General features: G+C 43.1%; 1 protein-coding gene across 1 annotated transcript in view; it reads right to left on the reverse strand.

Annotated features, from left to right (window-relative positions):
• The window catches only part of LOC306934491 (GDNF family receptor alpha-2-like), a 195,805-nt gene that overhangs the window by 21,361 nt on the left and 146,814 nt on the right, over nucleotides 1–27,630 (reverse strand). Inside the window, exons 5-6 of the mRNA XM_079517071.1 lie at nucleotides 12,198–12,310; nucleotides 9,744–9,884 (exon numbers count right to left, since the gene is read on the reverse strand). Of these exons, the coding sequence (XP_079373197.1) occupies nucleotides 9,744–9,884; nucleotides 12,198–12,310 (254 nt within the window). The remainder of the gene's footprint in view (nucleotides 1–9,743; nucleotides 9,885–12,197; nucleotides 12,311–27,630) is intronic.

Consider the following 27,630-nt stretch of genomic DNA (forward strand, 5'->3'; position numbering starts at 1 on the left):
TATGTGATTCTCCCTGATATACGTGGCTTGTATTGGAATAACGCTTCAACTCTTCTTCCCTCCTGCCCACGAGAAATGATAACCTGTTATAGGGTCCTTTTCATTCCTGCTGTATGTGCAGGAATCACTGTGCGAAGAGGATGACAGAGGCGTGGAGGCAAGCAGTAGCAGTTGTAGTATTAGTAGTAGCAGCAGTTTGTGGGGGGTTTTGAATAATATGATTTGTCTCTGGTTTATCCCATTAAGACCTGAGGCCAATTCTACAAAAATAATTCATTCTAAATTAAATCAGTGGTGCGCAAACTTTTTCATGCCAAGGACCCCCAAAGGGATTGGCCGGCATGGACCGACTACCTATTTCCCCCCCCAGAGAAGCAAAGATTCAAGTTAAAAAGGTTCAATATATGTATTAAAAGATTTGCACACATTTAAAAAATGTTGAATTGAAAAATGGCAGATCGACAAGCTCATGTCGCGGCACGAAGTGATGCAATATGTAGATAGATCTACATTGTAGATCTGCTATATTTGAAAAGCCAAAGATGCTTTCCCGGATTTAACGGATTATTCTAGCATACCGTATATTCATACTTATTTGTAAAGATTTTTTTCCCCCCGCCGTGTGCGTTCACCTCCCTTGTGCGTCGGAGAGTAAAAAAGCCCGCTCCATCTCTGGTATAGTTTATCTCCCGTTCCCCTCCACTGCAGAGGAGAGGAGAGGAGAGGAGAGGAGAGGAGAGGAGAGGAGAGGAGAGGAGAGGAGAGGAGAGGAGAGGAGAGGAGGGGGAGATGCTGCATTTTTGTGTTATTTTTCAGAGACGCCTCCTCAGCTCCCTGCCTCATCCCTCATCCTGCAAGCTCAGCGAAAAACGGTCGAGCCGAGCAATCTATTGAAACGGTCCAAAAGCATTACCCACACAATGGAACATGTTCAAGGCGACGCCGCCTTGTGTAGCGGGTGCGATGACACCGCCGCGTGCGGTGCGGTTACATGGCGGTGGCGGGCGGGTGGGCGCGGGAGGCGTCAAGGCATCAACAGGATGCCTGAGGTGAGCTCGCTCTGATGGCGTCGTGCTCTGGCATTTTTCCGCGTGGCGTTGCATATTGTCGCTGTCAGGCAGAAACCTCTTATGTCCGTAATCTAACTTTTTGTGTTAATTTTCCGTAAATTAAACGCTGTACTTGATCATACTACAGCGTCACACAAAAGCATCAAGGTGCAGATCCACAAAACTAGCTCAAGTAGCTCATTTGAATTTGAATCCTGGAAAGTAACAGTTTTGGGCATATGAGGTTCACACCCGACAGAGACAATAATATCATGTGAGCGCGTGCGTCAAAACAGCGCGGATGATGTGATTGTAGCAGTCTTGTATAATTTCCACTCGTACAAGATCTATTCCCCTTTCATGACACCCCCTCCTCCTCCTCCTTCTTCCCTCTGCCCCCGTAAGGGATATATGTCCCTTTAACCCACTGAGATTGAACGAGGGAAATGGCATGCAAATTATTTCTTTTGTATTAATAAAGAAAAATTCAGGGGTATAGAAGATCTCGCCCAAAGGAAGGATGGGGCAAGTGATAAGAAATTACTTTTTTTTTCTCTTAAAGAACATTTAATTCCAACGTAATCAGCGAGAGGGAACGAGGGTTTGAAGTTGTATCAAACCGACAACGGACAGCTGATTTCCCTCCGGGGCTTTCAGACGTTTCACTCCGCCGTGTCCGTCCGTCCGTCCGTCCGTCCGTCCGTCCGTCCGTCCGTCCGTCCGTCCGTCCGTCCGTCCCACCCCACCCACCTTCCACTCTGCTATCCATCCATCCATCCATCCATCCATCCAATCAGCCCTTTCTATCCATCCAATTTACTGGAACTCACTGAGGTTCTTACTATATGTACTTTCTTTATTTGTTCTCCATTACTCCTCTGCCATCTTTACACCTTTCTTTCTCTCTCTCTCTCTCTCTCTCTCTCTCTCTCTCTCTCTCTCTCTCTCTCTCTCTCTCTCTCTCTCTGTTCTACTTTTACTAAATAACGAAATGCCGGATTTGTAGACTACTTGTAACAGATTATGTCTGTATTTTGGTATTGCTACTTCTACTCAAACATCTCTTTTTTCTTTTGGAGCGAGCTCCAAAAGTGTTATGTGGTACCACTCTACAAAAAAAGACCATTGTAGGTCGCAGTTTGCATCTCCAGTCAGTTGGTCGGTTGGTTGGTCGGTCACGCCTCCATATATGGTCATGCCTCGTGACATCACACCTCCATATATGGTCACGCCTCGTGACATCCCGCCTTGTGACACATCACGCCACCATACTGTATATGGCCGTCTCCATATATGAAGATCACGACACTGACCTCACTGTGACTGGATCATCACCTAGATCTGCATATATATGGAACCGGCCAGAAACTATACATCTGACCTCAAACCCTTAGATCTCCATATATGGAGCTGACCTGTTCTGACATTCCATATGTTGATCTGACCTCATCACACTCAAGACATGCTCCATATACGAAAAATAATAATATATATATATATATATATATATATATATGAAAAAGATATATAATATTTTTAACTACTGCATTAAATGAAATTTAAGAAAGACGAGTTCCCTCGTTTTGGCAAAGGCGGGTTGTGGAGAGAAGAACAAGGTCCCGCGTTCTTGGAATTCTTTATGTTAAACTTTTGTTGCTCGCCCTCCATCACCTGTCGTTTTGGATCTGCTGTTTACGTACGGGGATTCAGAGTCACTATGGTTGGGACTGATGCGCTTGATCTGAGTACCTAAAAAGCAGATCCAATTCATCGCCAAACCTTAATAAATATATTTTATATTAAATTAATATAATATATTCCATCCATTCATGAGTTGTCCAGACTGAACTGAGCCTAATTATTCAGAAAACCCCAGACCACAGAAAACCCGTAGAATGTTCAAAGACACTGTATCCACCCATGTATCACTGGAAGATGCAAAATAAATAAATAAATCCATGACGAGGGTTCCATACCGATTTAGCAGATTTACCCGCTGTGCGGGACCAACGATAAATCTCTTCTTCAATCGTGCAAAAAAATATTTTTTTCTGTTGTCGATGATGTGAAAATATGAGTCCATAGAATGTTGTCACTCTGTGGCTGTGGCTTCCGCCTCGAAGGGTGTTTGACCCCACCTACCTTCTTAAACCCCCAGTGCCCTTTAAAAAAAAAAACATTTTGCCATGGTTTACATCAACAGAATTCATATATTGTACTGCTTCCATCACTGCTTGTTCACCTCATTCACCCCACACACCTCCACTCACCTCCGCTCACCACCACCACCCCATGGTGTGTGTACAGTCAGTGCACTCCACACAACAACATGCCTCCCGGCCCAGACATATCATCATCGCAGGGCTACACAATCTGACATAAAACCATGAAAGATGCAGAAGATGGCAGCTCGACCTCTCCCTGCTCAGCGCCAGGCCGGGCCGCGGTGGGTTCCCAGAGCTCGGGCTGACAGCTGCAGCACCACGCTATCACATCACACGCTTGTGAAACACATCAATATTACATGACCGGCCGCTAGACAACACATTTTTTTAATCTGTGCTTTATATTTATTTCGTCTCTGTCAGCGCCTCATGTGTCCAAAACGGTTAATTTTCAGGATGCAAATTCAGAAGTAGCAAAAGTAGCATAATTATACACAAGCTTGAAACGTGCCGCAAATATGCTACTTTTAGAAATAGTATTCAATCATTCTTAGGGAAGTTGTATACTTGGAGTGGAATGGTTATATACTGAAAACATATGCCAGTGCGAGATTATATCAAACACTTCCATTGTGTTTCATGTTTAAATAGGTAAAACGTACCCTTTACATTTCTTTATTGGAACAAGCTTCATGATATCCTCAGTATCAGCTATTTTAACATAACTAAACTAAATTAATTATCACAATTTTAGTCGCAAAAAATCGCTAAAAACACTGGGACAATGCTCCACACGTCCCAAACTCTTCTCCCTTCTGGCTCCAGAACTATGGAATGCACTTCCCAACGCAATCAGAACTGCAGATTCACTCCCAATCTTCCGCCGTAGTCTGAAAACCCACCTCTTCAGACTCCATCTTAGCCCGTAGCACTTGACGTAGGTAGCACAGCCTCGACGACCTTAGAGGCGTATGTATAGGCTCGACTTATCTAACTTAGATAGCATTTTATGTAGACATGCTGTAGCACTCTATAGTGTATAGACTGTATATACGCATATAGTTTAATTATATAGATATTCCACTGTGAGGCTCTTAGCTTACATACAATTCATGATGTACATGTACATGTATTTGATTTGCCTACCATGTTTTTGTTAAATAGTAAATAGTGCATTTATATAGCGCTTTGCCCTTTATCCAAGGCGCTTTACATAGATTGTGCATTACATTCACCCATTCACACACACATTCATACACCGATGACAGAGGAATCCATGCAAGGCACCAACCTGCACATTGGGAGCAATTAGGGGTTCAGTGTCTTGCTCAAGGACACTTCGACACTAACTCTGGGGAGCCTGGGTTCGAACTGGCAACCTTGCCGTTCCCATCCGGCCACTCTACCCCTGAGTCACCGTCGCCCCGGTTGTTCTTATTGTAAATTGCTCTGGATTAAGAGCATCTGCTAAATGCCTGAATTGTAAATTGTACTGTAGTTAATTCTCTTGTCCTCAATTTGCATTTGCTATTAGGAGTAAAATAAAGTCCTTTGTATGGGTCAAATTAGATCCGTAACACCACATATGTCACTATTTTTACATTAACACTTTTAAAGTTAAGTTTATTTATTTTTGGAAGTGTGTTCTAATATTGATCATATCAGATACAGGTGTTGGTATTCCTGCTGGGCATTTCTGCCTGACGCACCTCCTCCAGTGCCTTTTGAACAGGTGTGCTGTGACACCTCACTGAACACCTCTGTGGGCCTAAACGGGTCATCAGCTGGGGACCACCATTCATCAACGTTTCGCTCCTTTAACCCCAGTACGTCTCATGGTGGCGGAGCGATGGCAGGGATCTCTCCCTGCCACCCCCTGCTGATGCCCTAGGTGTTTGTCCCCCAACTCTTATGCTTCCTCCTTAGCCACAGCCAGAAGCTGCCTTTCTCCGCCTCCTCAGCCAGCTCTTTCATGGCTTTCCGATGCCCCGCTCCTGTCCATCCCATGTCGCGGAGTAGGCGAGCAGTTGAGGAACCTACGAAGCCCCTACACCCCACTTCCACAGGGCAGATAACAGCTTTCCAGCCAGCCTCCCTGCACTCTGCCGCCAGGTCTGAGTACTTGGCTCGCTTCCGCTCATAAGCAGCCTCCAAACCTCCCTCCCATGGGACAGTGAGTTCGACCAGAAGGACTGTCTTGCAAGCCTCTGACCACATGACTAGGTCTGGCCGCAGTGATGTTTCCACGATCTCCCTGGGGAACTGGAGCTGCTTCCCCAGGTCGACCCTCATTCACGAACCCAGGCTCCCCAGAGTTAGTGTCGAAGTGTCCTTGAGCAAGACACTGAACCCCTAATTGCTCCCAATGTGCAGGTTGGTGCCTTGCATGGATTCCTCTGTCATCGGTGTATGAATGTGTGTGTGAATGGGTCACTATTTTTACATTAACACTTTTAAAGTTAAGTTTATTTATTTTTGGAAGTGTGTTCTAATATTGATAAATTATAGCCAGATAACATCATCATCATCATCGATTGTCTTCATTATAGGAATTGTGAGGTCCTTTTGGAGGTCCAGCGTGACTATGCTGCCGGATTTGCCTGAGTCCACCTTACGTTTGATTTATAATCGGTCAGATAGCGTAGGGGTTCTCAAACCGTGGGTCGCGACCCCTCAGGGGGTCGCCAAATTATTTTAGGGGGTCCCCAAATTATTTTCAAAAAAATAAAAAATAAATAAATATTTTCACGATTTTTCAAAAATAGCAGACCTACAAGCTCGTAGCGCGCCACCTGCTATTTTTCAATAGCTAAATTATAACAATGCTTAAAACACCAAAAGGTCGGGAGGGGGCGGGGCGGGGGTCCCGAGACATTGCCAAAGCATTTCCGGGGGTCCCCGGCCAAAAACGTTGAGAACCCCTGAGATAGCGTAGGCACATGTCTGTGGAGTGAGATGTTCTGAAGCCAGATTGGAATTTATTTTTTTCATCAAGGTCTCTCCAGAGCCATAGAGTAAGACAGAGTTACAACCAGTGCTTAATTTCTAACTGAAGAGGTGCGAAAATCGTTTTCTTTGTCGGGTTCGGGGGTATTTTTAGTGGTTATTTGGCGGTTATTCCGCCCCAGAGTGACGGCCAGGCAGTAGGTAATAAACACATTATATTTATTTGACCCACATAGTAAGCAAAACTATTAGTTTTTTTTCCACACAAAACGGAGGAGTTGCAGAGTGCACCAGCACGCGATCATTGTTACTAAATACTATAGTGATTTAGCACGCAGCACTTACACACAGTTTAATTGATAATACATATATACATAGCCTATAACAACATTTGCAGCAACAGTTTCCACAGGGACCCGCTGGCCCTGTAAGAACACACTACAGTAGGCATTTTTGTAGTTCAGTTGGCACAGCGGCCCAACGCTACAGTATAACATGCTGTATAAAATACAATATAACAAGTTATGGTGACCCATCAGAACAGTACGCAATCCTAAATACCTGCACGTTTTGTTGTTGTTGTTGTCGTCTTCCTCCACTTCCTCCTCCTTCTTTTTTAAAACATGCATGCTGTTCCCAAGGCTAAACTCCAAGTAGCAGTTAAACTATTGCTTCCTAAAAGTATATATTCCATATTTCATATGCAACAAACGACAATAACGGATGCAAAAGTCGAGAGACTGAGAGCTGTTAAGCGTTATTCATAGTCTAATATTTTCGGTGGTGAGGTGACCACCGAACTACAACATGACGTCACCTCACCACTGAAAATCCAGACTATGAATATTCCTTTAGTTATGCACGGGTCATAACACAGGCTAGATGTGTCAAGTATAGTAGTAGCCACCTATTTCCTCTCAAAGCGGGCGCACATTTCAAAATAAGACTATTTTTTTGTTTGTACTTGCAATGTGATCATTCATCCCATGTTTTATTTTGTAATCGAGCTGGAAATAGAAGTAGCTATGACCAGGAAGGAGCCTAGTTGACTTGAAAATGAAAGTAAAATAATAAAAGAGACGAATTGTATATTGTAATATGCATTTGGGGTGGCGGTACGCCCCCTACAGGTACCGGAGCTGCCTCTACAGGTAGGGGAGCTCAAGTGACAGGTACCGGAGCTGAGCTCCGCCAAGCTCCGCCAAGCTCCAGCTGAAATTAAGCCCTGGTTACAACATTGAGGGGGGCAGAAAACAGCCCGGTCACGTGGTTCACTGCCACTGTAAAACTCCAATGCATTCCGTAAACTTCCGGTTCAGGCCTTTGTCACTATTCGACAATAGAAGTCTATGTAGAAGAGTGACAGGCCCCATGAAATGAACGGAGTTGTCGTAACTCTGTCTTACTCTATGGCTCTGGGTCTCTCTCTCTCTCTAACTCTCGAGATAGAGCATAGAATATAAATAGGGTGGTAGTTGGCAGGGTCTAACGTGCTTCCTTTTTTGTACAGAGGGGTGACTCTCACTAGTTTGGAATCTGGCTCTCAGCCCCTGGCTGATGGAGAGGCTTGTTATGTGGGCAATAATAAGGGGCAATAGATTTGGCTGCGTCTCTGAGAAATGTGGAGGGCATATTGTCATGGCCTGTGGCCTTGTTTTGTTGTAGGGCGCTCAGCGTTTTATAAACACATCATCAGTTGTCGCCATAGTGAGTTTAAAGTAACCTTGGCGTCACCAGGCTTTTCACCACGGAGGGAAGCTTATTCATTCTAAAACTGAGCCGTGTCATTCGGTTTAGAAAAAATGGGGAACAAAATCACTCGTGTTCCGGAGGTGTGTTCCAGTTGGCGTTTGTTCCCCACATAATGCGAATCAATTAGTTTAGTCTTGCTAGTCCCGCTACGAGTAAGAATAAAAGCTGAACATACCAAACGATTATTACACCAAAAGAAACAAAACAATTATAGCACACACATTTCAAACTAGCGGTGCCGGTCGTGTGTTCTGGCCGCCTACATTTATTTCTGCTCATCAAACCCTGTACACTCAAGACACTGCCCCCGCTGCCACCCTTAGATCTCCATATATGGAGCTGACCTGTTCTGATATTCCATATGTTGATCTGACCACATCAAACCCTGTACACTCAAGACACTGCCCCCGCTGCCACCCTTAGATCTCCATATATGCATGGAGCTGACCTGTTCTGATATTCCATATGTTGATCTGACCACATCAAACCCTGTACACTCAAGACACTGCCCCCGCTGCCACCCTTAGATCTCCATATATGGAGCTGACCTGTTCTGACATTCCATATGTTGATCTGACCACATCAAACCCTGTACACTCAAGACACCGCCCCCGCTGCCACCCTTAGATCTCCATATATGGAGCTGACCTGTTCTGACATTCCATATGTTGATCTGACCACATCAAACCCTGTACACTCAAGACACTGCCCCCGCTGCCACCCTTAGATCTCCATATATGCATGGAGCTGACCTGTTCTGACATTCCATATGTTGATCTGACCACATCAAACCCTGTACACTCAAGACACTGCCCCCGCTGCCACCCTTAGATCTCCATATATGCATGGAGCTGACCTGTTCTGACATTCCATATGTTGATCTGACCACATCAAACCCTGTACACTCAAGACACACTCCATATATGCATGGCCAGTACAGAATTCATTCCATATGTTGATCTGACCCCCCCCATGCCAAAGCACCAGCGCTCGCCCAGCAGTCACCCAGGTGGGGATGCGTGTCGCTTCTCGCCCTCAGGCGGCGTCTGTGTGTTCTGTGTGTGTGTGTGTGTGTGCGTGCACTCTTTTGTGCGTGAGAAATTTCAGGTGTGAGCGTCCAGATTTGTGAGCGTCGGCATGCAGGCGCACGCTACATGGAAGCGTGCGCCTGTTCCGCAGTAGAAATGTTAGTAGAATGAAAACAAAGGAGCACCGCCGGAACAAGAGCGATGAAGGAGAGTAAACGACATCCGGTCTCTACACGGGGAATTGGGAAGTGAATTCAAAGGATTTAGTTTTCCTCCCTTGTTTTTGTCGATGGGTTCCCAGATTGCCTTTCGCCCTCACTCGAAATGCGTTTGAAACCCCTGATCTATACTTTGCCTCGAGTACTGCGGTTGACTGCTTCGTTCAAATTTTCCCATCATGGAAAATTGTACTTGATGCATTACCTTGTGTTATTCTTGCTTACTGTAAATCGCTCTGAAATGCCTAAATCGTGAATTGTAAATTGTGGCGCGGTGCGGATATAGATACTATAGAATAGATAGATTGTCTCACTCAGGCAGGTGTTTTGTAAATTGTGGTGCGGTGTGGATAGATAGATAGATTGTCTCACTCAGGCAGGTGTTTTGTAAGTTGTGGTGTGATGTGGATAGATAGATAGATTGTCTCACTCAGGCAGATGGTGCGGTGTGGATAGATAGATAGATAGATTGTCTCACTCAGGCAGGTGTTTTGTAAATTGTGGTGCGTTGTGATGGATAGATTGTCTCACTCAGGCAGGTGTTTTGTAAATTGTGGTGCGGTGTGGATAGATAGATTGTCTCACTCAGGCAGGTATTTTCGGTGAAGTCCTGCAGGAAGTTCAGGCACTCCTCTTCCCGGTTGCCGCTGCCTTTGCAGGTGCACCACGGACTCACCGTCCAGTTAGTGTAGCTGCTGTCCACGTAGTTGGGAGTCATGTCCGTCCCTGAAATAGACGCACGCACGCACGCACGCACGCGCACACACAAACACACACACACACACACACACACACACACACACACACACACACACACACACACACACACACACACACACACACACACACACACACACACACACACACACACACACACACACACACACACTTTTGTCAGGCAGAAGCCTCACATCTCCATATTTCAACTTTTCATGTTTCCCCCCCATATATTAACGCCCTACTCCATCATTGTATCACACAAAAGTAGTGACAATAGCAGATCCACAAGCTCACGACGCATCACATTGTGACACATTCACTCTGTTAAAATGTGTTTTTTTAAGATGATAGAATACAAAAGGAATATAGTACATGCGCACGCACGCACGCACGCACGCACGCACGCACGCACGCACGCACGCACGCACGCACGCACGCACGCACACGCACACGCACACACTGTGTGCGTGTGCGCCACACACGCACACACGCACACACGCACACACACACACACACAAACACATTAGGACAGTGGTTACGGGTCACTAATGGACAATAATGGACTACATTTATTGCAAATAGTATATAAAATGGACATACAGAGGTATTACTCATAAAGGCTATGGGGTTGCAGCACTATGGATGTTTATGAGAAGGTGAGTCCGTTCTATAATGCTTGTTTTAGATATGAAGAGTCCATTACAATTATGGATAGTTGTTAGCCGAGCAAGTGCTTTATATATGAGGCGGCCGGCCTGACAGTACTGTATTTCGAAAATGGACCGCTGCAGTGTGTGTGCGTGTGTGTGTGGCCAGGCACATGAGTCAGGGATGTCACGGTAGCATTTTGCAGCATTTTCAGGAAGAAAAAAACTCACAAACAGTAACATCACGGTGTATTATCGTCCTCTACCCAGGGAGTTATGAAATGCGGCTCAGAGAGGGAGAGAGAGAGAGAGAGAGAGATAGAAAGAGTGGGAGACAGAGGAGAGACTAACTCACTCACTGTTTTGTTTCGGCATTCTTTGCAGAGCCAATTGTATGCTAATTTCACAGGAATTAACGTCTTTGGAATTCCCTCTGCGTGCCGTCGCTCTCCAGACGACGGCCGCGGTGCGTGCGGGCCGTGCCTGCACATCGCTGCGGCCGCGTTAGCGTGGGTGTCTGTCTGTCCACTAGTGTGGAAGAATGTGCTTTTTGCCAAGGCCAGTTCTCTGTCTCTCTCTCCACTCCACACTGTTTGAAGAACATTTACCATGGGCAAACAGATGGCCACTGAGTTGTTTTAATTAAGTAAACTCTCTCTCTCTCTCTCTCTCTGTCCTCTCCTCCCTCTCAACACCACTGAAGTCCCCTGCGCTGCAAGAGATATTGGAACGCACGCACGCACGCACGCACGCACGCACGCACGCACGCACGCACGCACGCACGCACGCACGCACGCACGCACGCATGCACGCACGCACGCACACAGATTTGTTTGACTAAACTTGTGAGGATATTGAAAATAGCTGAAAGACAAGCACAACCCAGCGCAACAGCATTTGAAATAGGGAAATGTCTGAACGTCAACCCTGGCTTAAACTATAAACCTCTAGATCACTAGATGTCTCATCCTAACGCTAACCCCAACCTGAATCTTTTCCTAATTGGTCCTCACAACCTCCAATTCTACTATTGTCAAACTGGTGTCAAACTGTCTGTCACAGAGCCCTGTCAACCACCATTCTCTATCACATAGCACATCACAGGTTTGTGAGTAATGGTGTGTGTGTGTGTGTGTGTGTGTGTGTGTGTGTGTGTGTGTGTGTGTGTGTGTGTGTGTGTGTGTGTGTGTGTGTGTGTGGCAATCACCTTTGCCCTCTTTTCAACTTTCGGTCTAAACCTAGCCATGCTCGACCACCCGCACACACAATCCACACCACCCACACACACGCACACACATGGATGGGATGATAATCGTTTATTGTGATACAATCACATTACCACGTAAACCCGTTGTACTTGATAAAACGGGCCAGTGAGGAGTGCATTTAGTATGCTCTTATTTTCACAATAATCACAAATAATCACAATAATTCTTGCTGCAATAATCACAACATGTAGTTCTCATATCGCTCCAACCCTACGCACACGCACGCACGCACACACACACACACACACACACACACACACACACACACACACACACACACACACACACACACACACACACACACACACACACACACACACACACACACACACACACACACACACACACACACACACACACACAGAAACAACGGGATGACCATGGAGAGCTTTGGCTGTACTGACCGATCAGTCTGGTGTAAGAAGCCAGGCAGGCCTGGTAATTGTCTTCATTGGGACAGCTGCTCACCGTGTGCTGAGTCACCAGGCAATTCATGTGGAAGTCAGCCAGCCTGGACCTGTATACACAAACACAAACACACACACACACACACACACACACACACACACACACACACACACACACACACACACACACACACACACACACACACACACACACACACACACACACACACACACACACACACACACACACGTTATAGTTTATATCAAAACAAATGGTCACAGGATATACAGGTATTGCATAAACCAAAGCTCTGAACATTTTGCCATGATAAAAAGCCGTTATGCTAAGGAAAAGTATGTTAGTGCTCCATTATCCATAAGACAAAGATCTCTGTGTGCCCAACTTCGTTCTGGGATCTTGCCCCTGCACCTTGAGACTGGTATTGGTATAGAGGAGTAATAGAAGAAGAGCGGATTTGCACTTACTGCAGTGATATACGATATTGAGAATGAGTTCCAATTTATTTTTGAATGCCCTTTACGTCTAAAAAAGTTTAGTAGGTGTGGAAACCTGGATCTGATATGGTTAAGCGACACAGAGAGAGTCCTGGATTGGATTTTTTAATATTCGCACTTGCAGAATAGGCTACTTAGAGAAAGCGTGGGACAAACGGACAAAGAAAACCTATAAGTGATGTATATTTATTTCTGTTTTTGGATATTAACCAAGTATTTTATTTTCTTGTAGTTTGTGTTCAGGAAGTGAATGTGATTTAGTTTATTTATGTTTTTGGTGTCTTATAAGACCCACCTTTTATGACAAGAAACAAAAATAGAAAATTCATTCATTCATTCATCCTTTTTTTTTTCTCTCTCACTCGCACACTCGCACGCACGCATGCACGCAGGCACGCACGCACGCACGCACGCACGCACGCACGCACGCACGCACGCACGCACACAGAACAGAGGGACACACGGACGAACAGTGCAATCTACCAATACTCAACCACGCACGGCACGCGTGCAAGCACACACACACATTTCCAAGCAATGCGTGTCATTTTGGCAGTGGTACTGTGCTGCACTAGACCAGCCAGGTGGTCAGTAGTATCAGACGACCACTGAGGTAGAAACATCTGTTTTTGGAGAAGCACAACAGGTTGTTCTGCATATCAACCAGGACTCACACCTCACCACCAACCATCTGCTTCTGACCTGCACATATACACATATAGTACTGTACATACTATTTTGTCGGGAAGAAACCTCTTATCTCCATAGTTTAGTTTATTTTTTCTCTCGCCCCACTTGATCATACTGTAGTGTATACAGTATGATCATACTGTAGTGTAAATGGTAAATGGTAAATGGTGCATTTATATAGCGCCTTTATCCAAGGCGCTTTACATAGATTGTGCATTACATTCACCCATTCACACACACATTCATACACCGATTGCGGCGGAAGCCATGCAAGGTACCAACCAGCACATCGGGAGCAATTTGGGGTTCAGTGTCTTGCCCAAGGACACTTCGACATGTAGCCAGGAGGAGCCGGGATTCGAACCGCCGACCCATGGATCATTGGACGACCTGCTCTACCTCTTGAGCCACAGTCGCCCGTGTATACAGTATGATCATACTGTAGTGTATACAGTATGATCATACTGTAGTGTATACAGATTCACACGAAATCATCAAAAGTAGCAGATCCACCAGCTTGAAACGCGGCGTGAAGCGACGTGTTTTGAGATTGTTGAAGAGTTTTGGACATTATTATTATTATCTCCAAAATCTTTCAGGAAATTGAACGAATCTCCCGAAATGTTGTGCCCGAAATGTTGTGCCACATTCTTGTATGACAAAGTAGGGCATTCATTTACAAAAAAAACAATAACAACATAAAATGTTTAAATTTGGAGATACAAGTTTTCTGTCCGACTGCCATGATGTACTGTACTGTACTGTACTGTACTGTACTGTACTGTACTGTACTGTACTGTACTGTACTGTACTGTACGCACGCATGCAACAAACACCATGGCATGCAGAAGCGTATAATTAAACCATCTGGACCTGTAAGGGTCCATTTGGTTTCATTTTACACTCTCAAGAGTTAAAGATCTAAATTACAAGGGTCCATTTGGTTACCAATACCAACTATCCATCATTTAGCTGGGGACCACTTTTATTCCACTACAATTATTTTATAACTTTCGTTACCAGTTACTTTGGAAATTTTAATTTTGAGTAGAAAACCACATTAACCACTTCACAATGCGTCGTGATGTGACGCATTGTGAGCTTGTAGATCGGCCATTTTCAAAAGATTTTGTACACATTTTGAACTTGTGAAACGGGTCATTCTGCAATATGAGTACTTTTACTTCTTGTACTTTAAGTACATTTGTATGCCGATACTTTTGTACTTTTACTTGAGTACATTTTGAATACGGGACTTCTATTTGTAACGGAGTACATCTACATTGCAGTGTTTATACTTTTACTTAATAAGTAAAACATTTGAGTACTTTTTTGCCACCACTGTATATTATTTACTGTTTACAGCACACAGTCACACAGAGTCATGGCCTGCAGTTTGAGGGAGATATCTCCCTCCACCATCCTGCTTCTATGTTATATATCTCGGCCATCTTTGAATTGTTGTCCCGCCCCCGCTGATAAAAAAACAGTGCGCTTTGTCTCTGTGTGTGTTTGCGATAAGAAGCCTTAAGTCTGCCCAGGCCCTCTGGTGTGTGTGTGTGTGTGTGTGTGTGTGTGTGTGTGTGTGTGTGTGTGTGTGTGTGTGTGTGTGTGTGTGTGTGTGTGTGTGTGTGTGTGTGTGTGTGTGTGTGTGTGCTGGGGGAGGGGGGCTGGGGGATTGGCACGCCTAATCCTTGCATTCATACTTCGTGGCACGACAGTGTGTCACGACAGTGTGTCACGACAGTGTGTCACGCGCGCAGAAAGGTGGGTACTCACATTTATTCAGTGGTATAAAGTACCTTTACTTATGTACAGTATATACTTGATGTATGTATATGTATACAATTTTGATGTATTTGTACTTTACTTGAGTAATTACAATTTCCAATACTTTTACTTCTACTTCACTGCATCTCAGACACAAATATTGTACTTTTACTCCACTACAATTATTTGAAAACTTTACTGGCACTGACATTATTTGAAATGGCACATATTCTGCATAATGAGTACTTTTGGTGCTTTACTGTAAGTACATTTTGATGCCAATAGTTTTGTACTTTTACTCAAGTACATCTTCAATTCCGGTCTTCTGCTTGTAACGGAGTAGTTCTACATGGCAGTATTGATAAGTAAACCATTTGAGTACTTTTTCCACCACTGCATTTAAGGAGGGGAGGGTTGTGGGGAGGAAGGAATGATAGAGAATCTGCACTCCGGTCTCCCGCAGCTCTATACATCTCCCGTACAACGTTGTTCTACCGGATTTTGCCGTTTGTGTTAAATAACACCAAAAGCCGCCATTACAATTGTCATGTCACGCACCCCCTAGAGAGTGCACCGCAGTTTGGGAAAGCCATGCCATACAACATTGAGTTCAGTCCGTCCGTCCGTCCGTCCGTCCGTCCGTCTCTCTCATTTGGGTTTTTACCCAAGTCTTCATGACTTATTCATCGGGGTCTGACCATGACCATGTCTCCCTCTCTCCTTATCTCTATCAGAATCTCTCACTTATATTCTTGTTATTCTCTCTTTTGGCCAGTCTCTCTCTCTCTCTCTCTCTCTCTCTCTCTCTCTCTCTCTCTCTCTCTCTCTCCTCCGCTCTTTAATTGGCAGTCTCTCTCTGTCCCCTCCTCTGACTTTCACCGTGTCTCTCTCTCACTTTCAGTGTCCCTCTATCTCTCCCTCTCTCATTTCAGTGTCTCTAGCTCTCCCTCTCCCTCTTGTTCTCTCTACTGAAAAAGACAATGGACCTGATCAACTTTACTCAACTGCTGACATCAACAACTCAATTCTCAACAGCAAGGGTATTCACTTTTTTCATCTCAATATAAACAGCCTTTATCCCAAACTGGCCTAAATTAGAGAATTATTCCTTAACGGCAAGGCAAACATTTTGTGTTTTTCTGATACCAAACTAGATGAATCCATCAGGGACGCTGAGATTGAAATGGAGAACTACTCATTAGTCAGAAATGATAGAAACTGTAATGGGGGACGGGGGTGGTGTTTGCATGTATATCCACAAAGATACTGAATTCATTACCGGTACTGACTTGCAGCATGTTGAAATTGAAACTGTGTGGGTTGAATTAATTTTCAAAAATGCGAAATCAGTACTAGTTGGCATAGTCTACAGACCTCCTGACCAGCAAGGCTTTTATTATATTCTTGAGGGATGCTTAGGAAGAGGGTGCAGAGAAAATCCTGATGGGCGATCTGAATACGGACGTACAACGTAAAGAGGCGCCTGTTTTCAAATCATTTAGTAGGTTTTGTGATCTGCATAGTGTCAGCCAGCTAATTACCCAACGCACTAGAGTGTGTGTTTCTACTCAAACTGTCATTGATCTCATTTTGACCTCGGACAAATCCAGAATCTCCATGAAAGGTGTTATTGTATGCGGGCTTAGCGATCATTTTATGATATTCTGTACCCGCAAAAAACAAAAACTTCAGACCGGCTGCCACAAAACAGTCATATCAAGGGACCTCAAAACCTATTGGAGAGTCTGGATTGGTCCGATGAGCTTAAAAGCACACTTGTCGAAGAAGCTTGGATTGGCTTCAAAACCAAATTTACATCAATACCTTTGAGAAACATCAGGGTCAAAACCCGGTCGGAACCATGGATGAATTTGGACATACTGACTGCAATGAAAGCCAGAGACAAAAAATGCTCTAAATTTCTAAAATGCAAGTCAAAGCTTGCCAAGCGCTTCGACAGTGATCTCCAAGCTCAGTTGGACAACCTAAAAACCCAACGAAACAAGCTAAGAAACATTGTAACTACCATGACTAAATCAGCTAAAAGTAACTTTATCAATGATAAAGCAGAGGAAAACAAAAACAATCCTCGTGAGCTCTGGAAGCTACTAAACACTCCATACTGGTTAACAAGCTAAAAGCAATTGGTTTCGATAGCACATCAGTGGAGAGAACAGATGGTGGAGGTGAATGGAACACTGTCCCCCAAGGAAGCATACTAGGGGCTTTACTGTTCCTGTCTGTAAACAACATGACATCAGCTTGTGACTGCAACTATGGAATCAGGACAGACTCATAATTATCCGTATCCGTATAAACAGATTTGTACTCGTATAGGCAATTCGTAACAAACAGTATGCAAGTGTAAATCAGATTTGTATCTGTAATGTACAATTCGTAACTCTTATTCTCAGATTCGTAATTCAAATGTTCACTTCTGTGTCTTAAATAACCACTTTCGTGTCTCAAATACCCACATCTGTGTGTCAACTTATACATTTTAGAAGGAGATTTATTTGTGACTCTCCACTGAATTTTGTGAGTAATTATGAGACTCTTTTACCTCGCTGTTAGTCATATGATTTGTAACTTGTAAGAAACAAAAAACCTATGCACGCACCAGATTTGTACTCGTATAGGCAATTCGTAACAAACAGTATGCAAGTGTAAATCAGATTTGTATCTGTAATGTACAATTCGTAACTCTTATTCTCAGATTCGTAATTCAAATTTTCATGTATGTGTCTCAAATACCCACTTTCGTGTCTCAAATACCCACATCTGTGTGTCAACTTATGCATTTTAGAAAGAGATTTATTTGTGACTCTCCACTGATTTTTGTGCGTAATTATGAGACTCTTTTACCTCGTTGTTTGTCACATGATTTGTAACTTGTCAAAAATAAAATCACCTATGCACGCAGAGTCATTTGTATTTGTATCTCACATTTGTGTCAACTTAACTCAAATTTAGCTGTTAATTTGCACGGATGTGTGTGAGTATTTTTGAGACTGAGAGAACAGTCTCATAATTATCTGTATCTGTAACAACAGATTTGTACTTGTGAAGTGCAATTCGTAACTCTAATTGTCAGATGTATCTCGAATCTTAACATTTGTAATTCAACTTAGAAATTCTAAACGCAAATGTAGCTGTTAATGTCCATGGATGTGTGTGGCAATTTTGAGACTATTGTATCGTGGTGATTTCACACCAATCTGTGACTTGTGTAGGGAGCAGTACCGAGTACCTCCATTAGATGGCGGTGTGGGTACCAGATCTTCGGCTCTGTATAATTAGCTAGGATTAGACTTCCTGTTTACTTCCGGGTTGGGAGCTAGCTAGGATAAGGCCTTCAGAATAAGAGGTTAAGACCTCGTAATTAATGTGTTCTTTTAAATGTCATACATTTATTTAAAAAAAAAAATGCATTTATGATATGTCTTTTTAAAATGCGTATATCAGAGTACTTATATGTGCCCTAAAATGTTTTTTACCGATTTAAAATGGCTATCCCATTAAATTGGACAGAATATGGTCAGAATGGTCAGTATAAGTAGTCTAGTGGGAAGAGGGGGGTATCATGCACCCCCCGGAAATATACTTCTAATCAGTGTTTTCTTATTGGAAAAAATGTGCTGAAAATGATGAGCTATGATAAAAAGTTGTCAAAATGTCCCACCTACCTCAAAACCCCCTTTTTGTATATGGCTCTGGCGAAATTGTGTAAAGGCAAATATTAATTCACTAAAATTACATAAATAGACATGGAAGTCTGAAATTTGTCATGGAGTATCCTGACACATAGGGGTAAGTAGAAGAATATGATTTGGGGGGTTGCTACCATTATAGTTTTAAATATGACCTACATTATCCCCAGAAAAACAAAAAAAGATGCTGTCCGCTTGACTAATAACAACAAAGATGGTTATTTTCCAACACATTATGGTGAAAATCACTGCCTCACTTGTATATAGAAAACTTCCCATATCCCTAAGCTTCATTTTGAGCCCAAGATAACCTTTCTATCTTGAAAATGACTCTTTCTGTAGCCAAAACTCTGAACTACCGGTATACCTCAAATCGGTGAAAATTGTATATTCAGTCAGTATCAGCTATACATTTGGAATGAATGAATGAATAACGGAGTTTGAACCGACTCCACATTATGGAATATTTCTTACTTGAATAAGCTATGGTAAAAAGTTGGCAAAGTGTCCAATCTACCATTTTTATGCAAATGAGTGTCACCATTATCAAAACAATCGATGTTTACTATATCTCAGCCAATATTGCACTTAAATGAACAAATAAGGTGTCTATACTTGTATGTTTGTATGTTTTGAGGGTCAAGGATCTCAGTGAAACTATTCTTAAAGTGACCACATGTGCCCGTGGCATGCTGGTGTAAAAATCAGTGCTGCCATTACAATAAAGTCACATTTATACCAAGTAAGAGATACCAATATTGCATATAACTTTACAAATAAGGTATCTAGACAGGTGTTGTGTTTTTATGCTAGCTTTATAATTTAGAATATATATACTGTAGCATAACATCACACACAAAAAACATCCTCAGTATGAACAATAGTAGGCGGCAGTATACACATATAGAATGGCCTGCACTATGCAGTACAAAATACAAACAGTCACACAATCCTGTAACAGTATTCCATCATATACACACGCAAAGGCAAAAATTTAAGCAACAGTGACCACCCTATACACTAGCCTGCACCATAAAGAACAAAATGCAGTCACATTAATCAGTCTTCTTCGTCTTCTTGTCCATGGTCTCCAATGACAAGGAGATCAAGGGTTGGTAGGACTGGACCGCAGGACCACACTGGATTTAAAAACCCTTCGATTTTCAACCATCCCTGCCCTTCATAGGGTTTTGGTTTTTCCACAATAGCTTCATCAGCTCGCTTGTACACAGTGGTTCTCTTCAGAGCAGAGTAGCATGGAGGAAGACGAGCCAGGTCAACTTTAGATTTAAGAAGTGAGTTTGTCATTTGCCCCCACCATTGTCTGCAGCAACTTGGCACGGGTGAAGTCCACTGGGGCAGCAGTGGCTCAGGGGTAGAGTGGCCGGATGGTAACCGCAAGGTTGCCATTTCAAACCCTGGCTCCCCCAGAGTTAGTGTCGAAGTGTCCTTGAGCAAGACACTGAACCCCTAATTGCTCCTGATGTGCTGGTTGGTGCCTTGCATGGTTTCCACCGCCATCGGTGTATGAATGGGTGAATGTAATGCACAATCTATGTAAAGCGTCTTGGATAAAGGCGCTATATAAATGCACCATTTACCATACTGAAGACTCACAACTCTGTCCATACAGCAGACAGATTAATTGCTGCAACTATACTAATTAAGGATCTGTTCCATATAGACCGATTAAGAAACGGGTCTCATGGTCGCAGGCAACATATTTCCTGTGGACGGAGACGACATAACAGTCGGCTCTTCTACTACATTGAATGGATAGAGAGACCAAATAGAGTGCTGAAACGTTACTCTTTTACCTGCTTTTTAATAACACTAACTTTACAAAGATGCCCAGAACATCAGGATAAACCTGTGTAGTGTATGGCTGCTTCAACAGTGGTGGCAACGTTCAACTTTGGAGAAGAATACGTTGCCTGCGACCATGAGACCCGTTTCTGAATCGGAGATAGTGTAGCACAAGGCACATTTCAAGGACCCCCATACCACTTACGGGTCCATTTGGTTCCATTTTGTACGTTCAGAATTGCACACCAGTAAGATGTCAACAGCTCAGTGGCCTTGTAGTCAGAGCGTTCGCCCTGAGACTGGGAGGTCGGGGTTCGATCCCCTGGCCGGGTCATACCAAAGACTCAGTCGGTAAGTCGGACATGTCCCTGCTACATACTAGTGTCATGTCCAGGGGGTGTACTTCAAGCTACCTCATACTACAGAAACAGGAGATAGGCTTCTGCCCTATGGGCCTCATGGCTACACAAGGCTTACTTACAGGTCCATTTGGTTCCATTTTGTACACTCTAAAGTTACACACCCGTAAGAAGCTCTGGATATCATCAACAGCTCAGTGGCCTTGTAGTTAGAGCGTCCGCCCTGAGACTGGATAGTCAGGGGTTCGATCCCCAGCCGGGGAATACCAAAGGGTTGGATTGGGGTAAGTCCCTGCGACATACTAGTCATGCCAGGGAGTGTAATTGTTAGGCTCCTGCCCTATGGGTCATATAGCTTGGCTAGGCTCAGAATATATGCTATTTAAATTGTGAGTCTTCAGTGAAAGAGTGGTGGAGCAGATGACAAACTCATTTCTAAATCTAAAGTTGACCTGGCTCGCCTTCCTACATGCTACTCTGCTCTGAAGAGAGCCACCGTTGCCTTATACAAGCGAGCTGATGAAGCTATGGTGGAAAAACCAAAACCCTATGATGAAGGGCAGGGATTGTTGAAAACCAAATAGTTTTTGAATCCAGTGTGTCCTGTGGTGCAGTCCTATACCAACCTCACTGCTTGATCTGCTTGACACTGGAAAGCATGCACAAGAAGCCGGCGACGAGATAGAGGAATTGATTTCATCGGCACTGATTTGCACACCAGCATGCCATGGGCACATGCAGTCACTTTAAGAATAGTTTCACTGAGATCCTCGACCCTCAACACATAGGTCTAGACACCGTATTTGTTCATTTAAGTGCAGTATTGGCTGAGATATAGTGAAAATCGATTATTTTGATAATGGAGGCACTCATTTGCATAAAAATTGTAGATCGGACACTTTTCCAAATTTTTTACATAGCTTATTCAAGTAAGAAATATTCCATAATGTGGAGTCAGTTCAAACTCAGTCATTCATTAATTTATTCCAAATGTATAGCTGACTGACTGAATATACAATTTTCACCGATTTGAGGTATAGTTCAGAGTTTTGGCTACAGAAAGAGTAATTTTCAAGATAGAAAGGTTATCTTGGGATCAAATTGAAGCTTAGGGATATGGGAAGTTTTCTATATACAAGTGAGGCAGTGATTTTCACCATAATGTGTTGGAAAATAACCATCTTTGTTGTTATTAGTCAAGCGGACAGCATCTTTTTTTGTTTTTCTGGGGATAATGTAGGTCATATTTAAAACTATAATGGTAGCAACCCCCCAAATCCTATTCTTCTACTTACCCCTATGTGTCAGGATACTCCATGACAAATTTCAGACTTCCATGTCTATTTATGTAATTTTAGTGAATTAATATTTGCCTTTACACAATTTCGCCAGAGCCATATACCAAAAAGGGGGTTTTGAGGTAGGTGGGACATTTTGACAACTTTTTATCATAGCTCATCATTTTCAGCACATTTTTTCCAATAAGAAAACACTGATTAGAAGTATATTTCCGGGGGGTGCATGATACCCCCCTCTTCCCACTGTACTAAAGAGGTTAAGACCTCGTACTTAATAATACTTAATAATACTATTTGAATTGAAATCCTGAATATTTTTTCAATTTTTGAATTGTAAAGCTGAAAAGTAACATAAAATGGGAGACCTCTACAACACCACACCATCCGCTAAGCGGGAGAGGTGTAAAATAAAAAGTTACCGGGCCCCCAGTGGGCTCAGAGGTCAAAAGTGTGCCATTTCCAGACCAGAGTGGACGCTGGACCAAAAACGGCTCTTCGTATCAACAGGTCTGACATGTGCACGCGTTCGGGGAGACCTCCTCTATAACACCACACCCTCCGCTAAGTGGGAGAGGTGTAAAAAGTTTGTCCAGCGTCCACTTTAGTCTGGAAACATTTTTGACCTGAGCCCACTGGCACCTGGCAACTTTTATGTTACTTTTCAGCTTTACAATTCAAAAATTGAAAAATATTCAGGATTTCAATTCAAATAGCAAAAAATAGCTGATCTACAAGCTCAAAACGCGCCACACTGCGTTTTGAGCTTGTAGATTGGCTATTTTTGCTCCGACCTGTATGTATGCAGTGTGGCCGTCTGGAGTGATTGTGGAAATATAGTGGCCCTCTCCACCATCAAAGTTGCCCACCCCTGAAATAGGTGACGCTGCTCCACAGTACAAGGGTATAGGAAAATGTGCCAAGACTGCAAAGTGTCCAATTTAATAGGATAGCCATTTTAAATCGGTAAAACATTTGAGGGCACATATAAGTACTCTAGTATACGCATTTTAAAAAGACATATCATAAATGCATTTTTTTTTAAATAAATGTATGACATTTAAAAGAACACATTCATTACGAGGTCTTAACCTCTTATTCTGAAGGCCTTATCCTAGCTAGCTCCCAACCCGGAAGTAAACAGGAAGTCTAATCCTAGCTAATTATACAGAGCCGAAGATCTGGTACCCACACCGCCATCTACGGGAGGTACTCGGTACTGCTCCCAACACAAGTCACAGATTGGTGTGAAATCACCACGGTACAATAGTCTCAAAATTGCCACACACATCCGTGGACATTTACAGCTACATTTGCGTTTAGAATTTCTAAGTTGAATTACAAATGTTAAGATTTGAGATACATCTGACAATTAGAGTTACGAATTGCACTTCACAAGTACAAATCTGTTGTTACAGATACAGATAATTATGAGACTGTTCTCTCAGTCTCAAAAATACTCACACACATCCGTGCAAATTAACAGCTACATTTGACTTAAGTTGACACACAAATGTGAGATACAAATACAAATGACTCTGCGTGCATAGGTGATTTTATTTTTTACAAGTTACAAATCATGTGACAAACAGCGAGGTAAAAGAGTCTCATAATTACGCACAAAAATCAGTGGAGAGTCACAAATAAATCTCCTTCTAAAATTCATAAGTTGACACACAGATGTGGGTATTTGAGACACAAAAGTGGGTATTTGAGACACATACATGAAAATTTGAATTACGAATCTGAGAATAAGAGTTACGAATTGTACATTACAGATACAAATCTGATTTACACTTGCATACTGTTTGTTACGAATTGCCTATACAAGTACAAATCTGGTGCGTGCATAGGTGATTTTATTTCTTACAAGTTACAAATCATATGACTAACAGCGAGGTAAAAGAGTCTCATAATTACTCACAAAATTCAGTGGAGAGTCACAAATAAATCCCCTTCTAAAATGTATAAGTTGACACACAGATGTGGGTATTTGAGACACGAAAGTGGTTATTTGATACACAGAAGTGAACATTTGAATTACGAATCTGAGAATAAGAGTTACGAATTGTACATTACAGATACAAATCTGATTTACACTTGCATACTGTTTGTTACGAATTGCCTATACGAATACAAATCTGTTTATACGGATACAGATAATAATGAGTCTGTTCTGATTCCATATGCAACTTGTTCCTGTTCGCAAATTACTCTGCACTGCTAGTCTCGGACAGGAACAAACTGCAGGTTGAAAAGGCCCTCAGCTCTGAACTCGGTAGAATCTGCACCTGGCTCGCTATCTTTACACCTGGGAAAAACTGAATCCATTCTCTTCGGATCTAATAGTAATCTCAGCAAGGCAAATGGCTTCTTGGTTAGAGTGGGTGACAATGTTATCACACGTAAAGATGAAATTACCTACTTAGGTTCCATCCTGGAGGCTAATCTTTCCGGTGATAAAATGGCCACCAACGTAATCAAAAAAGTCCACCAAAGAACAAGATTCCTTTACAGGATCTCCTCACTGGTCAACAAAAACACCTTGAAGACCTTAACAGGAGCCCTCGTACAAGGTTTCTTTGACTAGGCATGCACCTCCTGGTACCACAGCACCTCTAAGGCCCTTAAAACTAGGCTCCAGACTTCCCAAAACAAACTGGTCAGGCTCCTACTTGGCCACCTCACCCCTGCCCACTTTGACAGGCTGGAATAGTACATGGAGTACAGCATCTTGCAATGGGTCTGGTCCACAAGATTCTATACACCACCAAGATACCCATGTACCTGTCTAGATACTTCCTTAATGTTAACGAAGTCCACACCCATAACACCAGAGGAAGTGCAACGTACCATGTACAACCCAGATTCGGCACAAACAAGGGACTAAATTATGTTCGCTCCTATGCCACCAAAATGTGGAACGCCCTACCAACAGTCATTAAGACATGCAAATCCCTTGACTCCTTCAAAACCGCTCTCAAAGGGCATCTACGGACGGCTGCAATTCGAAACTGGCCTCCGTCAAATCTGAATCCCCCCCCCCCCCCCCACTGCCCACCCCTTTTTCCCCTCACTGTATATGTTTATTTTCCCTTTTTACCTCCCTTATGATGAATTCCTGTTCTGTTCTTTGACTATATATAGAAGTGTCTATTTGTACGTCTCTAAATGTTTTGATGAATTGAACAAGGTGGACCCTCTTGTAAACAAGTGTAATGCTTAATTGGGTTGTCCACTCACAGTTAACAGTCTTTGTATTGAGTTTGTGCTTGAAATGTACTGTAATTCTGCAAACTGTTAATAAATATTTCAATCAATCAATCTCCCTCTCTCTCCCTCTCTCTCCCTCTCTCTCCCCCCTCTCTCTCCCTCTCCCTCTCCCTCTCTCTCTCTCTCTTTCAGAGTATCTCTCTATCTGATATGATATATGATATAGTACTCACACTGAAATTGGTCTTGTCGACCCATAGCAGCCTTGCATGCAACAACATGATATACACACATTTGACAACACAGAACGACAACAACAAAAATTACATACATAAAAACATATAGACAAGAGCAATGTCCACAGCTCAGCCTAGTCCTAGCCAAACTCCTGATTATGCCTCAAAGTTGACTGATGGACAAGTCTGACCTTATTGTATGCTGGAACACCATATCTCCTTCCTGAAGGCAGCAACCTATACATAACCTGACTCCGCCAGATTGCGGCAGTATTGAGTTCACAAGTTCCCTCCTCCTGCCTGCATCTGGTCTCTCTCAAGCAGAAACGATGAACCGGAAGCAGCAGGACAAAAATCTGATATCTCCATAATAATTTCGAGTTGTAGTCCTGTTAGGTTGTGTTTACATTTGCGCTGTGGCACAGCTGCAATCACCAGTCTTGCGTTGATCCCGCCTCTAGAGGCCACATACGGCCCCATATCGCTCCAATCAGAATTTGATCGGAGTGCCCGAGAGAGTCCAGATGGGAAGCGAGAGGAGGAACTCACTGCTGCCGCCATCTGGCGGAGTCAGGTTAACCTATACTCTCCATACAACACATTACACATGGCTAGTTAGGCTATTCCTTGCCAACCTTAGGATGCTGTTATCACACATGGATGTATAGAGTCTCTGAGAGTCTGAAGTGGTTGTCCAGCAATCTTTCAGTTGTTGCATACCAGGTGGTACTACAGTACTGAAGAACACTCATAATAATAAGTGAAAAACAAAATAAGAATCTGTCTCCAAAGCACCAAAAGATCTTATAGTAAACGGCAAAGGAAATAGATTTTTGCTTTATTTTCTTACCCACTGATTCAATCTGATCTTTCCACGACAAAAGATGGTCTATTCCTACTACTCGGTATCACGGCCATACATGGTTGATCTGTTCAATATGAATAGTAATGGTGGCTATATCTCACCCTCTCTCACTTTCACAGTGTCTCTCTCTATCTCTCCCTCCCTCGTTTTCACTCTCTCCCTCTCACTTTCAGAATTGTCTCTTTATCTATCCCTCTATCATTTTCACCCACTCGTTCACAGTCTCTCTCTCTCTCTCTCTCTCTCTCTCTATGCTTTATTGGCATGATAAAATGTGTTTTGCATGGCCAAAGGAGACAACAAGTGAATAACATACTGTACACATTTACAATGATGATAATGAAATGCAAATATGTCAATCTGTCTGTCTATGCTGACCTGCTACCTATCGGCAGTAGCCTGACGGTTAGAGGAGCGTGCTTGTTATACTGGAAGGTTCGCCAGTTCAGAACCAGCAGGAAGAATTTGGGTGGGGAAGTGAATGGCCACCACTTACCCCACCCCATAACGCAGCTGAAGTGCCCTTGATCAGGGCACTGAACCCCCAACTGCTCCAGTGGAGCTCCTCAGTGGCAAACGGAATAAGCCTGTGGTTGTACTGGTCAGCTCCCTATGGTTCTAATTAGGGATGTCCCGATACACTTTTTTCGTTTCCGATCCGATCCCGATACCACAATTTCTGTGTTACCGATACCAGATACCGATACCAGAGAATAATATTTATAATAATACAAAAATAAAAAAGATCTTATTTTGAAGTCCACCAAACGGGAATAGTGTTTATAGCTAGCTATATATCTTGTGTTGTGTTTATAGCAGACTCCTCACTAAAATGTGAACTTGCAGTTTGGGCAACTCCAAAGCAAACTCCACATGCCCCAACATTTCATTTACCTGCCATAGTGTCCACCCCTTACCCCTGTGTTGGATCTGTGCTTAGACTGGCATATTCACCGATACCGATATGACC

This window comes from Electrona antarctica, assembly GCF_951216825.1.
Source record: "Electrona antarctica genome assembly, chromosome: 12".
Classification (NCBI taxonomy): Eukaryota; Metazoa; Chordata; class Actinopteri; order Myctophiformes; family Myctophidae; genus Electrona; species Electrona antarctica.